We start from the raw sequence: 16,632 nt of genomic DNA, 5'->3' as shown, positions 1-16,632 counted from the left end.
AGAGTGAAAGTTGCAGAATTAAGCAAAATTAAAAGCTGCAGAGTTGACCCAAATAAAAGGCTATTGTGTCTATTGTACTGAATTCACATCATGCATTCATGTTGTAGAATTTAGATCATCAGAGCAAAGGAATATGTGTTTCTTCTAACACAGGGTTGCCCAAACTTAGGTTTCCAGCTGTTTGTGCACCACAATTCCCATCATCCCCAGCCATTGATCCTACTAGCTAGGGATGAAGGGAGTTGTAGTCCAAAACCAGCTGGATATCCAAGTTTGGGAAACCCTGTTCTGAAACATGGCACTGTGGGTCTCCTCCCACCGCAAAACCCACTACAGTGGTACCTCGGGTTACATACGCTTCAGGTTACATATGCTTCAGGTTACAGACTCCGCTAACCCAGAAATAGTGCTTCAGGTTAAGAACTTTGCTTCAGGATGAGAACAGAAATCATGCTTCAGTGGCACGGCGGCAGCAGGAGGCCCCATTAGCTAAAGTGGTGCTTCAGGTTAAGAACAGTTTCAGGTTAAGGAGGGACCTCTGGAACGAATTAAGTACTTAACCTGAGGTACCACTGTACTATTTGTAAGGAACAGATCAGGGAATTAGATACTACGTTCAAATAACCATGGTATAAGCTTGCAAAAGACTTTACTTTTTGTTCACCATTAGGAGCTGGGGAACAGGAGAGGCACTCGGGTGTCTCACCAGACTTCATATGGCAAGTAACTTCTGACCAGAACCTACAGTGGAAACTTGTGGTTCTTTAGCTGGCTCAGTTTTGTCCCCGCCCCCCCCTTCACTTTAGCCACGTAAAAGTGCTAAACCAATAACAGTGTTTTCTCCCCCCTCTTATTTTTTTTAGCTTTCTGGAAAAAAAAGTTATTGATATAGAAGACAAGCATACGTCCCAGTTACAGTCGATTAGAGATGAGAAAGATAAGCTCCAGTCACTCGTGTCCAGACAGAACTCCACAATAGAAGAACTAGAAAAACAGCTGGCCACGGCCACAGCCAACAACTCGTTCCTGCAAAAACAGCAACACGATCTGAGGGAGACTGTGCAGAGCCTGTTCTCTATGATTTCTACACCAAACCGTAAGTGGAGTAGAAGACGCTAATTTCTGCAGTGAGAAACAATTTCCTTTTTGGTGAGCCTTCCCCCACCTCTGCAATGACCCTCAGATTATTTCCAAGTGCAAAGTATAATTATAACAGGTATGCGTAGGCTTACGCCAGTTTGTTGCCTATCCATGTGGGTAAGAAAGAAAGGAATGATGATGGCCAAAGATACTCTGAGCCTGGCACCAGCCTGAGATCTGGTTAGCCCACTTCCCTGTGTGTGTGTCAAACCTCATACCATAGTAATTCTGAGAATGACAAGCCTGCGGGTCACCCACAAGGCCAAAGCCTCTGGCACCATGACAGTGTGACCACAGAGGACTAACTTCTGCCAAAGACAATTCTGGTTGCTCTCTAGTATCTGAATTAAATTAACCCTTTGAGGCGCCAGAGGCTGTCTTTTCCAGCTTGTGTGACACCAGCAATGAGGAGGACCCAGCTAACGCCAACTAAAGCCCTTCACAGTCCCCGTTTTGTGATTCTAGGGGGTTTCTCTGAGGTTGATTAGGTTTAGCTCCCACGCTTTACACAAAATCTCCCAAGCCGTATGCACAGAATTGAAAGTAGCACGTTTAAAATGTGACAGGGATGCTACTTGCTGTTAATTGTTAACAGCCTCAGAACTTGAGAAGATATGAACAAACTTTTACTCCATCATTAATTACCATGATTCTATATATTCAGTGCTATTTTTCTAGAAAAAGAGGTGCCAGAACTCATTCTTCTTCTCTTAGAATGGCAATGGTTCCCACCTGAGAGGTGCCAGAATTGAGTTCCAGCTGGAAAAAGCTGCAAGCAAACTCATTCCCCAAGTGTGGAGTTTATTTAATGTAGGCAAAACAGTACCATCCACACACATGAAGACAGTATTGGCATGCTTGATGAACTGCATATTTTGCAGAAGCACAAAAAAGAAGAAGAAGAAAAATGGAATCACAGCGGCCCAATGGGGACTGAGCATACTGACTGGTTGTTGGAAGAAGGAAGAAAACTGGGGTGGGGGACGATGACTGAAATAAGGCATGGCTAGCTGAACTTCTGCATTCTTCACTGCACATATTTTATTGCAGGTCCATTTCTATTTACAAATACCGTATTTTTTGCTCTATAAGACACACCTTTTCCGCCTAAAAAGTAAGGGGAAATGTGTGTGCGTCTTATGGAGCGAATGCAGGCTGTGCAGCTATTCCAGAAGCCAGAACAGCAAGAGGGATTGCTGCTTTCACTGCGCAGCGATCCCTCTTGCTGTTCTGGCTTCTGAGATTCAGAATATTTTTTTTCTTGTTTTCCTCCTCCAAAAACTAGGTGCGTCTTGTGGTCTGGTGCATCTTATAGAGCGAAAAATACGGTAATTATAAATATAGTTACGCGAACATAATAAACACAGAACCAATTCAGAATGTTTTCTTCTTCTTCTTTAAGCAAAACCACCATGCTCTATACAGGACAATACAGTCCTCAAAGGCCTAAAGATAGCCTGTTAAGCCTATTTCCAAAACTCTGCGTGTTTCTGCTGATGTTATCTCCTAAGTTAGTGCACAAACAAGTAAACAAGCTGTGTTAGCCTCAGCACCGATGTGGGAAAAAAATAAAATCCTGAACACTTGCCAGTGTCGGGGGGGGGGGGGCGCTTCTAAAAGTGTCAACTATCAGAGGAGTGTGGAAAAACAATTTAAAAGCTGGAAGCAACCTTGTACTTTAAGGAAACCAAATTTATGAAGCAGATCTAAAAGGTAAACAATCTGAAAGGCTTCGAACAAATGAGGCAGAGGAGAGAATAGTACATAGCTAAAGTCAGCTCTGTAGAAGTTTTCTTAGAGGTTTTTCAAATACAATGGCCATTTGAATGCATTTATATTATATGCTTAATATGTGTACTTGTTTTTCAGCATCCAATAATGCTCTGGAAACTGGAGGAGAACACATCAGTTTCAAGGACTGTGCTGAAGCATTCAAAGCAGGACTGACAACCAGTGGTGTCTACACATTAACAGTGCCAAACACAGGAGATGCGAAAAAGGTAAAACATTCTCTTGATTAAATTTAGGCAGGACCAGATCCTCCTTCAATATTCCCCCCCCCCCCAATATCATTGTGTCAGTTTTAAGTACTTTGAAACTCACCATGAAACTCCGCTTTCCAATTTAGAAAAGGAAAATGCAACAACAGCAGTACAGTCTTATAAAAGAGTGCTAAGAATGCTTTCCGTGTCCATCCTTATGTAGATCAACAGTTTGGAGACTGTCCAGTTGCAAACTTTGTTGACCACTATGATGTATAGTTGTCCCCATCTAATTGTTCTTCAGTAGCTAGATTGATGGGACGCGGGTGGTGCTGTGGGTTAAAGCCTCAGCGCCTAGGGCTTGCCGATCGAAAGGTCGGCGGTTCGAATCCCCGCGGCGGGGTGCGCTCCCGCTGTTCGGTCCCAGCGCCTGCCAACCTAGCAGTTCGAAAGCACCCCTGGGTGCAAGTAGATAAATAGGGACCGCTTACTAGCGGGAAGGTAAACGGCGTTTCCGTGTGCGGCTCTGGCTCGCCAGAGCAGCGATGTCACGCTGGCCACGTGACCCGGAAGTGTCTTCGGACAGCGCCGGCCCTTGGCCTCTTTGAGTGAGATGGGCGCAAAACCCTAGAGTCTGTCAAGACTGGCCCGTACGGGCAGGGGTACCTTTAGCTAGATTGATGGCCCCACCCCTTCTGCAAATTCACAACACAACCACATTCATACACTGAAGGAGGCCAAGAAGCTGAGGAACAAACAAATTAAGAAAACATGGGAAGGGGAAATACTCCCTCAATAGCTTTATGCAGCTCACCATTTCATAGTGAAACAAGAGTCTCGACAGGAGTGCCAGACATGTCAGCCAGAGAATCCCCCAGAGCATTCAGGAATCTGTCAGATACCAGCAGTCTTCAAAAGCAGACTAACTCACTGGGTCCCACATACTTGAAGATTTAGCCCAAACCTCACCAGAGAGTGGTCTGTCTGAGGGACTTCTGGCAGTACCCTCACTGCGAGAAGTGAAGTCACAGGGAACCAGGCAGAGGGCCTTCTCGGTAGTGGCGCCCACCCTGTGGAACACCTTCCCATCATATTTCAAGGAGATAACTATACAACTTTTAGAAGACATTCAAAGGCATCAAACATAACGTTTGATGTTTTGTTTTATTTATATATATATCTGTTGGAAGCTGCTTAGCGTGGCTGGGGCAACTAGTCAGATGGTCAGCGTACAAATAATAAAATGATGATGGTGACAATGGATTCATAGTGAACACACACACAATCAACAGAGTATTTCCATTCTGCTCTGTGGCAAAGACCAGGTTGAGGGTATGACCAGTTACATGTATTGCACCACTGATGTATTGAAAAAGCCGCATAGCTATCGTGGAGGCCATGAAGTCCTGATATGACCCATCTGAAGCAGTTTTGGCATGGATATAGATGCCTCCCCCCACCCTCAACAACACTGTGAAAGGGTTCTCCAACCCCAACGCTGAACCTACCTCTGCCAGCTTGGTCAGGGAGATTGTAGAGCAGTTGGGTGGACAGTACACTAGAAACATGTGGTCCACATTGGCTCTCACTGCATCAAACATAAACCACTTTTAGCACTGTAGTTTCAATATTCTGCACTTGGATATCTGCTCGGTTTTGTAAGTGACTTCAATAGCCTTCTCAGTATCTTACACGTCAGTCAACAGGCTTGTGGTGGAACATGTCAGCTCTACATATTTCAAGTAATCGTCAGGTTTCTGCATACCACTGTTTTACTATGTTTCTGTAAAGAGCTCTTTTTTAAAAAAAGCAAAACAAAACACCCACCCAAAATCAGGGTCATTGTTAGGCCAGTAATTAGGCAGTATGATTGATGATGCTATTTTTATTCCCAGACCTGCTACATAGAATACAATGATTATAGTGTTTAGACTTCATCATACTGACTCTTATTTGCAGAAGAAGTTTAATGGATTATCACAGCCTTAGGAGTGCAATCCATCAAACACTATTATTGCACTGCCTTCATTCATTTCAGTGCAGTTTACATGGAGCCACCTATAGCACCCCTTGGAAATTGAAGTTTTGCAGAAGCAGTCCTGGTGGGTATCACTGCATATGGAAGCTGCAGAATTGCTACCATTACATCAATAGAGAAAATATGGGTGACATTTTTGTAGGCTGGGATAGATGTCCAAATTATTATCTCAAACTGCCATTTATTCCAGAGGTTATTGATGTTATTTTACTTACTTTGTGAGCGGTGACACAGAATTGCCTTTCATTTGTTAGACTCTGGCTGTTTGTGTTTTGATCTTTTTCCTCTCGGCGTTTACTCTGTTTTGATCTTTTTCCTCTCGATGCTGACTCTAAATTCCCAAGAGACTTATAAACACTGCTGCACAATGTATTTTACTGGGCTTGTTTCCCCCCCTGCAAGCTTTCATTGGAAAGCACAGTGTAAAACTGACATGCTAAAAACTGACAAGGCAAAAAACCACTGTACTGTTGTTAGAAGTGATCTCATTTCTCCCCTGTCTTAAGAAACAATAATCATTTAAGAGGGCCATATTATATTTACCTACTACATGCAACTGAAAAATAGCTTGAGGCAGGTTAGCGGGACCCCAAAGAAATATCACACCATCATGCCACACCACAAACAGCAGAAGTTTCAAAAACTCTTTGCTTGGTGCCAGGGAGGGCTGCTGTTTGAAAAGCACATAGCCAAAATCTCATTGAGCACGTGGTTGTTTAGAGTCTAACTTTGGCCTCCCGTTTCATAGAAATTCTATACATTCTGTTGCCAAAATGTTCTCTGTGCACTTCAATGATTTTGTGAATCCTATGGTTGTTTACTCTTTCAGTGCAACACCCATTTGGAAAACCCTTGCCCTTTTAAATACTAAATTACGCCTTTTAGTAGCCGAAACGTTTAAACCAATTCTGTTGAGGAAACTGAAGGGCCATAGTAAATAACCTCCTGAACTAGAATTAGTCATGCATTTTTTGAAGGAGATGCATTCCATCTACCACGATCTACCTAATCCAATCCTTAATTATATGGGCTTCTGTCCATTAATAATGCTCCTTAGTTTTCAGCTTTATGTAGGTCTCCCCCAGAGCAACAAAGAAAGGCCTTCAAAAACAAAACGAAAACAGAAGTGTTTTGGAAACCAAAATTGGCAGCAAGATACAGGATCTGATGGAAGGAGACTTTAGCTAACATTTTAACCATTTCAGGAATATGGTTTCATTGCAACACAATCTGCAGCCCTACAGATACCAACTCCCATCAGCCTCAGCCAACAAAGCTAATGGACAGGTAGGATAGGAATTGTAGTGCAGCAACAAGTTTCCTTTTCCTATCTGTTGGAGAGGCCTCTGTGAATTCATGAATCTCTAAGTTTCATGAAACCTCCGCATCAGACTAGATCAGGCATAGGCAAACTCGGCCCTCCAGATGTTTTGGGACTGCAACTCCCATCATCCCTAGCTAACAGGGCCAGCGGTCAGGGATGATGGGAATTGTAGTCTCAAAACATCTGGAGGGCTGAGTTTGCCTAGGCCTGGACTAGATGGTTAGCATAGGCAGTTTTAAGGGCAATAATGGAGACCAATAAGGAAAATAATGGCGGCAAGTTGTTGTTGTTTAGTCATTTAGTCGTGTCCGACTCTTCATGACACCATGGACCAGAGCACACCAGGCACTTCTGTCTTCCACTGCCTCCCGCAGTTTGGTCAAACTCATGCTGGTAGCTTCGAGAACACTGTCCAACCATCTTGTCCTCTGTCGTCCCCTTCTCCTTGTGCCCTCCATCTTTCCCAACATCAGGGTCTTTTCCAGGGAGTCTTCTCTTCTCATGAGGTGGCCAAAGTATTGGAGCCTCAGCTTCACGATCTGTCCTTCCAGTGAGCACTCAGGGCTGATTCCCTTAAGAATGGATAGGTTTGATCTTCTTGCAGTCCATGGGACTCTCAAGAGTCTCCTCCTCAATTCTTTGGCGATCAGCCTTCTTTATGGTCCAGTTCTCACTTCCATACACCACAACTGGTTGCTTTCTACTTGCAGCTAATGGCGGCAAGTAGAAAGCAACAATTCCCCTTCAACTTCCAAATGAACGATTGATACGACAGGGACCGTTTATTTGTATACAACTTGTTCAGGAGCACTTTGGACTTGTCCCCTGCATGCTCAGGGCAGTTTTTCTCCCTCCACAGCATCCTTGAGTTCATACTTGTTATCTATCTTGCTGGATTAAGGTAACAACATTTGCATAGCAAACAGCTCATTGTAGTTATAGAAGTTCACCGGGGACTCTCAGCCTAGCCTACCTCACAGGGTGGTGTGAGGATTAAAGGATGAGGGGGAAGAACCACCTTGAGTTCTTTGGAATAAAAGTTGGAGTCAAAGCTATTAATACAACAACAAAAATGCTATGGAAATGAGTGAGTAAGTGTCTTCCTATTCCCTCCTCCCATTTACAATAATGCTTTTTTTTGCCAGAATTTCTATCAGATAGAATGAATCAAATGAAATGTGAGTAATTTCAATGTTTGTATGTACTGACAGACATACTGTGATATGGAGACCAGCGGTGGAGGTTGGACAATTATTCAGCGACGCTCAGACGGCAAAGTTGACTTTGACCGGACGTGGGCGGAGTACAAAGCGGTAAGGCAGAATTGCCATAATCTTGAACAATTTAACTTCTGAATAGCTTTGATTATAACTGAGGTCACCCACACAATTGGAGGTTATAAGATCTTTCATAGCCCTGGACCTAAGTTCCTTTTAGCCAGAGAAGGCAGGAGGATGAAACTAGGGTCTTCTACAGGCAAACCATAGGCCCAGTAGCTAAGCTCTGGATGTTTAACATGAATTATAAAGCTTAGATCTATGTAATAAGGCGTTTTCTTCGGGTGAAACTGGAGCAATCTTACCTGCCTTATGTTACTGCATGAGAGGCATCTGTGTTTTAAAAAGAAATTTTTAGCCCACACATTGGCTATTAACACGGTGATGTTTAATTTATGGTGGTGGTTTTTTTTAAAAAAAATAATAGATATTTCCACTGGCATTTTGCCCCACAGTTAGCAAGAACAAAGTTCCATTTTGTTTCCAGACTGCTAAGTTTACGTTTGTTGAAATCTACTTCTCAAAAAAATAGAAAGACCCAGAAATTTTGGCATTGCGAAGTGTTTTATGTGATGACAGATTGACAACCGTAACATTTTATTTTTCGGGATGGCGTGACCTGCTGACTTCAGAGTCAAACAAAACTAATACAGTTAAAATGTCCAATTTGGATTACAGGGATTTGGGAATCCTTCTGGGGAGTACTGGCTGGGCAATGAGTTAGTTTCCCAACTAACCAATCAGAAGCAGTATGTTCTTAGAATACAGTTGAAGGACTGGGAAGCAAATGAGGCATATTCCTTATATGAACATTTCTATCTTGCAAACGAAGAACTAAAATACAGGTAAGTCAACGCTGAAAAGAGCTAGACCATTGCTCGTCTATAAACTTAATTGCTACTTTTAAAAAAAATGTTATAACCATTTGACAAGGAACCAATATACAGTGGTACCTCGGGTTAAGTACTTAATTCGTTCCGGAGGTCTGCACTTAACCTGAAACTGTTCTTAACCTGAAGCACCACTTTAGCTAATGGGGCCTCCTGCTGCTGCTGCGCCGCCAGAGCACGATTTCTGTTCTCATCCTGAAGCAAAGTTCTTAACCAGAAGCACTATTTCTGGGTTAGCGGAGTCTGTAACCTGAAGCATATGTAACCTGGAGCGTATGTAACCTGAGGTACCACTGTATTGACTTGAAAGATAATGGGAAATGGTTAAATGCAATATGCAGCAGAATCCTCTACACATGGCTTTTCCGATGTAAGCCCTGTTGAGTTCAACAGAAATTACTCCCCAGTATGCATGTATAGGATTGCAACCCTAAGCTCCTTTTTATTGTTTTGAAGATAGAAGCATGCCTTTTCCCCTGTGGGTGGAAAATCACCTCCATTTTGAGTGGAGAAATGGGCAGAAGGAAGCGTCAAGCAATTCTCCATTCCTCTACTTAAACTCAAAGCCTTCCCAGTTTGGGAAAAAGATACACCTTGTTTGAGCTTCAGTCACTGAGTACAGATCACCATAGGATCTTTCCCACTGCCTTACTAGCTCTGACAGTCAATGAAGAAGTTCATGGTACTGTAATTTATTGTACAAATGTACCATTGTATAATATTCACTGCACCTCAAAAGGGATGTTTTAGAGTTGGAAAAGGATCAGGAAAGGGCAACCAACATGATCAAGGTGCCAGGGAGACTCCTCTATGAGGAAAGGTTACAACATTTGGGCCTTTTTAAGAAAAAAAGTAAAAGGGGACACGATAGATTATTAAGTGTGGAGAAATGGGAAAGCAAGAGGTTTGCCCTCATATAAAACTAGAACCTGAGGTCATCCAATGGAGCTGAATAGTGGAAGAGCCAGGACAGACAAAAGAAAGTATAATTAAATGATGGAGTTTGCATTCATCATATGTAGTGACGGCCACCAACATGGACGGCTTTAAAAATGAATAATAATAATAATAATAATAATAATAATAATTTAATTTATATCCCTCCCATCTGACTGGGTTTCCCCAGCCACTCTGGGCGGCTTACAACACATATAAAAACACAACAAAACATAAAACATGAAAAAACAAAATATCCTACATGAGCAACAAACAAACCAATAAATCAAAAGAAACTAAAAATAACAATAACAATAAACAGTTTACAGTTATGCCCAAATTAAAGTCACTGCCAACCCCAACTAAACATTTAACCAACACCAACCCAACAAAAACAAAACAGAGGAAGCAAAATTAGAACCGTTTAAAACATATTATCCAGTTGCCCCAACCCAAGAGCTGTTTCAGCAACAAATTTGTCGTGTAAGACTATGAGTGGCTACTAGATATGATGTCTATGTCCTCTGAATGCCAGTTGCTGGGCAGCAGAATTGTGAAGAGTGCCATTGTGCTCATGTCTTTGCATGTAGGCTTCCCATGGGCATTTGACTGGGCACACTGAGAACAGGGTGCTGGGCTGGACAGACTAGAGTCTGCAGGGCTCTGCTTATATTAAAAAACGAAGTACAAAGAAAGATTTACTAGCAAGGACATTAGTTTTTACTTAGGTACCCCCACTTAAGCATTCTGTGGGTCACAGCAATATCCTAAAGAAAGCTTTTGTTTCTTCTTCATTAGGAAGCAAAATACCATTCTGACTCCAACATAAATATTTCCTCATCTGAAAATAGTTAGGCTCTACAGCAGGGATTTTTTTTTTAATCAAGGCAATATAATCTTTATAAAGGTAACTTTTGCAAAATGGGTCATTGCCCTTGTCCATTTACATTATTAAAAAGCAATTTCTACAGAACAAGATAGCTGTCTGCAAATATAGGCCCTTTTGAAATGCAACCAAGTTTTTGAGCCACAAAACGTAGTGTTTGAAAACATGTTTCACTTACGAAACATAGATTATTTTGATAGTCAACCTGACGGTGAAGCTATATAGCAACACTACTTGAAAGCAGTTTCTGCTTATCATTTTGAAAACTTTGAAATGCAAAGCAGCTGAGAAAAAGCCAAAATAAACATTGATATAGATTAAATAAAATGGCAGCTGCTGAGGGAATCCAACATAAACTAGCAATGACAGTCTCCCCTAGCCATCCACTGAACATGATCCATGCACAGATATAGCCTGAAAAAGGCTGCACGTACCACCAAGAGTTACATGTCTAGTGATTTCAGCTGTGCACACTTTCCCCAAAAGAAAATATGTAAATCTTGACTGGGAGATGGAGAGACTTGATGTTCAAGCATCAGTCATTATATGTTGTGCATAGATATTCTAAAGCTCGGTGTATTGTACCTATAAGCCATGATGATACAGGAAGCATTTGGTAGATCTGGCTTTGTCAGACATTAAATGTTTTCAAACGCACAGGTGGAATGGTTGCCAGAAAATGGCTTCAGATGTATGTCATCTGAATGCTCAGTGCTGAATCTGAGGCGATGTTCCCACGCTATATATCTGTAGCCATTTGCACTCACAGACATTTTCAAATGACAAGTAGGAAAATGTCAAAGGCCTTCACTTCATCAGGGCAATGAGACTGAATTATCAAACTTTGGATACATCCCCTTCAGGTTCTCTGTATTGCTCCTGAGAGAGATCAGACTCCTTTCTGAATAACGTCTTAAATGTTTATAAATGCTAGCATAAAAAATAGACTCTGTTATATAGCAATTGGCTTGAACAGTATCTTTCTTTCAGAATCTTAAGAGAAGCAGTGGGGGGCTGAGAACTTTTGAAAAATAAGACCACTTCTTGCAGGAATATAAATTGTAAGCTTTCTAATTCCAGCTTGGACCTGCAAGGAAGAATACTTTCTGTGCCAAAACACCAGAGCACTAGTGTTATATCCCAGCTGAAGAACTGTATGTTTCAACAGGTCAAGCAATTCCATCAAAGTGAATTTGCATACAGAAATTATATTTTGAAGAGGAAAAAACACTTTCTTTGGCTTTAGATCGCGAGCAGAGAACCTGTGGTCCTTCCAGAAGGCTCTGGACTGTAATTCAGTCACAGTTAATATCTATTCAAACCTCTTTGTTGTTTTTGCTAATCTAGTACAACAGTTCAGGAGCAAACAAGGCTATTTCTCTTCCAGAACAACACATTTTGTTGACAAGAAGTTCCTGGCATACTGTGTGCAAAAGACACATAGTAGATCATTAACTGGAGAACAGAACAGGATACTTCTTGGAAAACGCTTCCTTTCCAGCACAGACTTCACCACCACAATTGCTTCAGCATGTATTCGTTTGTTTCCCATTTTGCTTTTCTACAGGATCCACCTTAAAGGAGTTACGGGGACGGCAGGGAAAATAAGCAGCATAAGCCAACCAGGAAATGGTTTTAGCACAAAGGATGCAGACAATGACAAATGCATCTGCAAATGCTCACAAATGCTAACAGGAGGTAAGAGTAGCATTTTCTGCTCACTTCCTATTTTCAGACTCTTCCTATTTCTGCTGGCGCTGAATCGAGCCATAAAAGTAGATTTTGCCATGGTATCTGGACAAAACCATGAAAAGTCCGAAATGTTGCAATTTGATGGCTTCCACATTTTTCCATTTTGATGCTCACTTTTGAATAAATAGCACATAACCGATTAACCAAAAAGTGGACACATTCAGTTGCCAGGGCTGTGCTCAACAGAACAGCAGTAAGTTCTGGTTTTGCATCGCAGCAGCAAAATACCTGGGACCCTGCGATACAACCACTAGGACTTTATGACTGCAAGGGTGCAATCTGCAATGTAGCTTGTCCAAGTCAGATATGCAGACAGACAGAGGAAGTGAAGAAAATATGGGAATAGCGAACAGTCAAATTATCAACTTTCTTCCTTCCTTTTGAACCTGTGTAATGTCACAATAATAGTATGACAGTGTTAACTGACGAAACCTGAGTACAAAGTACTGTGACCTATAGCTAAATCGGACCTTGGGATGCAACATAGAATTAGATAATGGTTGCATTTGGACTAAATGCTCAACCATGGTTTGTCATTACAAGACCACACCCAGTCTCACCGGGCTCACACGCTCCCCTTCCTATCTTCTCTTTCTGCAAGGAGGGGATTCAAAAAAAGGTAGTGCTTCCATTTGAGGTGTCATTTGAACACTAAATTGTGGTTAATCTTAACTACAGTTAGCAAAAACCAGAGAGCCTAATAAACTATGGCTTGGCTTGTTTCCACTAACCATAGTTAATACTGCCCAAAGTTTGTGCAGTCTTGCCCGATGTGGACCAGCTGCAGTTAATACTACTAATAAAAAACCTCTTCCTTGTGACTACGGGGAAGAGAGCAGAGTGCATGAGCTCAGGGGAGGCTAGGCTAGTTCTCCTAATTCTAAACTATAGTTTAGCGTTTCATTCCAGCGTGCTTGGTGCAGCTGCAGTTAACTCTATGCAGGCACTTACTGGGCTCTAAGCGTTTTTGAACTCCTGGATTCCTCCCGATACCTCCAGTATCAGAGGCAAATACCGTATTTTTCGCTCTATAGGATGCACCGGACAAAAGGACACACCTTGTTTTAGAGGGGGGGAGAACAAGAAAAAAAATTCTTCCCCTCTCTGCCCAGCGCCCTTTCAGCGAAGTAGCAGGAGGTGCTGCACAGAGAGGGGGAGAATTCCCCCCCCCTTGTTTTCCCCCTCTAAAACAAGGTGCTGTTCAAGGTGCATTCAGTCACCTTCAGGAGGCTACCTTAGAAGCCTGGAGAGCGAGAGGGGTCGGTGTGCACCGACCCCTCTCGCTCTCCAGGCTTCAGGTACCTTTCGACCTGCTCTTTGGGGCTGCTGGAGGGAAGCCCACCTCCAGCCCCCAAGAGCAGGTCGGGGAGCAGCGGAAAGGCACGCAGCGGAGAGGCTGCTGCCATAGCCGCGCACCACCTCTCCAGCCGGGAGAGGGTCGCGGGGCTATGGCAATACCCCCACCTCCCGCAAAAGCCCCCAAAGGCTGCACACAATCTCCGCGCAGCTCCTGTGGGCTTTTCTACGAGGAGGGAGAAGGGACTGACTGGCCGCGCCAGTCTCTTGTCCCTCCTGAGGAAAAGCCCGCAAGAGCCGCGCGGAGCTTGTGTGCGGCTTTTGGGGGCTTTTCCTGCCTGCCTTCCCCCTGCATTCGCTCCATAGGACGCACACACATTTCCCCTTCATTTTTAGAGGGGAAAAAGTGTGTCCTATAGAGTGAAAAATACGGTACTTCTGAATGCCATTTGCTGGGGCATAGCAGTAGGAAAGCTCATATCCTGCTTGTGGGATTCCCATAGGCAAGTGGTTGGCCACTGTGGGAAACAGGATATTGAGCTGGATAGGCCTTTGGTCTGATCCAGCAGAGCTGTTCTTATGTTCCTACCACAGGAACTTCACTCTGTAAACACTGCAGCAACTGCTATTACGCATAGTAATAACAATTAGAAATAACTGTGCAGGCCCAGCAAAAGCAACTAGAGTCACTAGAACAGCTCATTTTTTTAAACTCACCATTTTTAGATATATCTAGGAACTATAAAACCTAGAGAATGGCAACAGAGGGGATTCTGTTGCCCAGAAGCGGATAAAATTTGCAGGCATGGTATCCTCCTCTGAAGGGATGAATACTTTCCACATAAGAAAAGGATAGCTGCTGTGGTTTTCTTGCAAAAGAAAGCTTCAGGTTCTGGGGTGCCTGAAATAATTCCCTATGGTTTGGGATCAATTTGTATAACAACAGTGTTTATAAGAAAGGTGCCCCTAGAGAAGAAACCTGCTAATAGGTCCAGGGATTTTTGTGTTTGTGGGTCTTTTAAAGTTGACTGAGCAGAGAATTAAAAGGGGGCGATCAAATTTGATCCAGTGTGTTGAAGCACTTGATCCAGCACAAGGATCTCAGGATGAGTGCCAAGAGGGCTACATCATGTTGAACTTGTGCACTAAGATATATGTCTTTGATATAAAGCAGTTCCTGTTCAGCTTACTTAGAATGAGAGTAGCTAGAACAGCAGGTGTCAGGTGTATACGTGTATATAACATATACACATATACAGTGGTGCCTTGCAAGACGAAAAGAATCCGTTCCGTGAGTCTCTTCGTCTAGCGGTTTTTTCGTCTTGTGAAGCAAGCCCATTAGCGGATTAGCGCTATTAGCGGTTTAGCGGCTATTAGCGGCTATTAAAGGCTTAAGGGATTAGCGGATTAGCTGCTAAAAGGCTATTAGCAGCTTAGTGCCTTAGAAAAAGGGGGTGGGGAGCGAAAACCCCCCCCCCAGGAATTGCAAGACATTTTCATCTTGCGAAGCAAGCCCATAGCAAATTCGTCCTGCGAAGCACCTCCAAAACGGAAAACCCTTTCGTCTAGCGGGTTTTCCGTCTTGCGAGGCATTCGTCTTGCGGGGCACCACTGTACATATATTCTAGTATGTTGTGTACGTGTGATTATTTTAAGATTTATTAAAAAATCTGAGAATCTGTATAAACAACTTGAAAGCAATTCCTCTATTATTATTTTTTCACACTCCCTTTCATTTATATATTTTTAAACAGGATGGTGGTTTGATGCATGCGGTCCTTCCAATCTGAATGGCCTGTACTATCCATTGCGACAGAACACAAACAAATTTAAAGGAATTAAATGGTACTACTGGAAAGGCGCAGGCTACTCTCTCAAGGCCACAACTATGATGATCCGACCAGCAGATTTCTAAAAAACATTTGCTCTTTGTATGAAGTGCCTATTGAAATAACTTCAAAATACTATATTTGACAAATATTTTAAGACCACAGATGCAGCTTAACTGGTTTTCCCCCGCCTGGATAACATGCACATATATCCTTCGGGAATCAGCTTGTTTTCAACAGCCACTGAATTTCATCGCAATTAAATGTCAAGCAAGAAGAGGTATCTGATGCAATAATGATTTGGCCAAAGAGAACAATAAAAGGACTCCCAACCAGCTTAAGGTGTTTGTGCATAACTGGAACTGTGAAATACATCTAGATCATAAACAGAAATTACTTAAGCTTTCAAAGTGATTCTTTATGCCCTTTTGCTGAACTTTAATGATCACCTTATAACAAGGGACACTTATTTGGTCATCTTTATTGTATTCCTATTCCTATCTCATGCCATGGTTGTAATTATGTACATAAGCACATTGTTTTGTAATTACTTCCTGTAATCTGATTCCTACCATTTGTAATCACATATTTGGGGGTATTTGGTAGCCCATACTAGCATATTTAATAAGGATTTGTAAAAAATATTTCTATGCTTTACATCCAGTATATAATAATAGACAACTATTTCCCCCTTTTAATATATCAGATATTTCCATCAGTATTTTAAAAGTCAGAATAGCCCTGCAACACATATTGTGTGGTTAAATATATTTTGTAGGAAAATTGCACTTTTCTTCTTTCCTAGTTCCTTTATGTTTAAATAACACCCAGTAGTTGGGACATTTCTCGGTATTTTGGATGAATTTAAACAACAGCAAACTGTTTCTGCTTTCTCTGAGAATTAAGTACGGATTAGAGCAGGAGTATCGGGACCAGCTTCCCGGGTGAAAGTTGACATTCTGATAACAGATGATTGACAGGAGGGTTGCCCCCACCCACCTGTCAAAAGCCTTTTCACAACATTTCCACTTAGGAATCACACCATAAGGGATGTTGTCAGCCCCATGTCTGGTGAATGGGGCAGTTTCATTAGAAATTTTACATGACTTGAAAGTTTGAATATTCCCGTACTAACAGGCCTTTGTCAAGAGAAGGTAAAGGGGAAGATTTTTTTTTTTGTCACCATTTGATTGGATATATTGTGAGCACACTTCTGTTGTTGATCCATACTCCAAGATAAAAAATTGACTTATTTCTGAATAAGTTAAAAAGTAAATCATGT

The 16,632-nt window shown here is 42.2% G+C and overlaps 2 protein-coding genes across 2 annotated transcripts in view; one reads left to right on the top strand and one right to left on the bottom strand.

Annotated features, from left to right (window-relative positions):
• ANGPT2 (angiopoietin 2) overlaps positions 1-16,626 on the top strand; it is a 46,231-nt gene extending 29,605 nt beyond the window's left edge. The window contains exons 4-9 of the mRNA XM_083431695.1: positions 864-1,096; positions 3,010-3,140; positions 7,696-7,797; positions 8,440-8,606; positions 12,041-12,171; positions 15,276-16,626. Coding sequence (XP_083287821.1) covers positions 864-1,096; positions 3,010-3,140; positions 7,696-7,797; positions 8,440-8,606; positions 12,041-12,171; positions 15,276-15,436 — 925 coding nt within the window. The 3' untranslated portion in view covers positions 15,437-16,626. The remainder of the gene's footprint in view (positions 1-863; positions 1,097-3,009; positions 3,141-7,695; positions 7,798-8,439; positions 8,607-12,040; positions 12,172-15,275) is intronic.
• Positions 1-16,632, bottom strand: part of MCPH1 (microcephalin 1) — a 108,462-nt gene that overhangs the window by 63,468 nt on the left and 28,362 nt on the right. The gene's annotated exons all lie outside the window — the stretch shown is intronic.

This window comes from Podarcis tiliguerta (genome assembly GCF_965153285.1).
Source record: "Podarcis tiliguerta genome assembly, chromosome: 3".
NCBI classification, from domain to species: domain Eukaryota; kingdom Metazoa; phylum Chordata; class Lepidosauria; order Squamata; family Lacertidae; genus Podarcis; species Podarcis tiliguerta.
The sequence above is the reverse complement of the archived record's forward strand: the minus strand, read 5'-3'. Positions and strand labels throughout refer to the sequence as shown.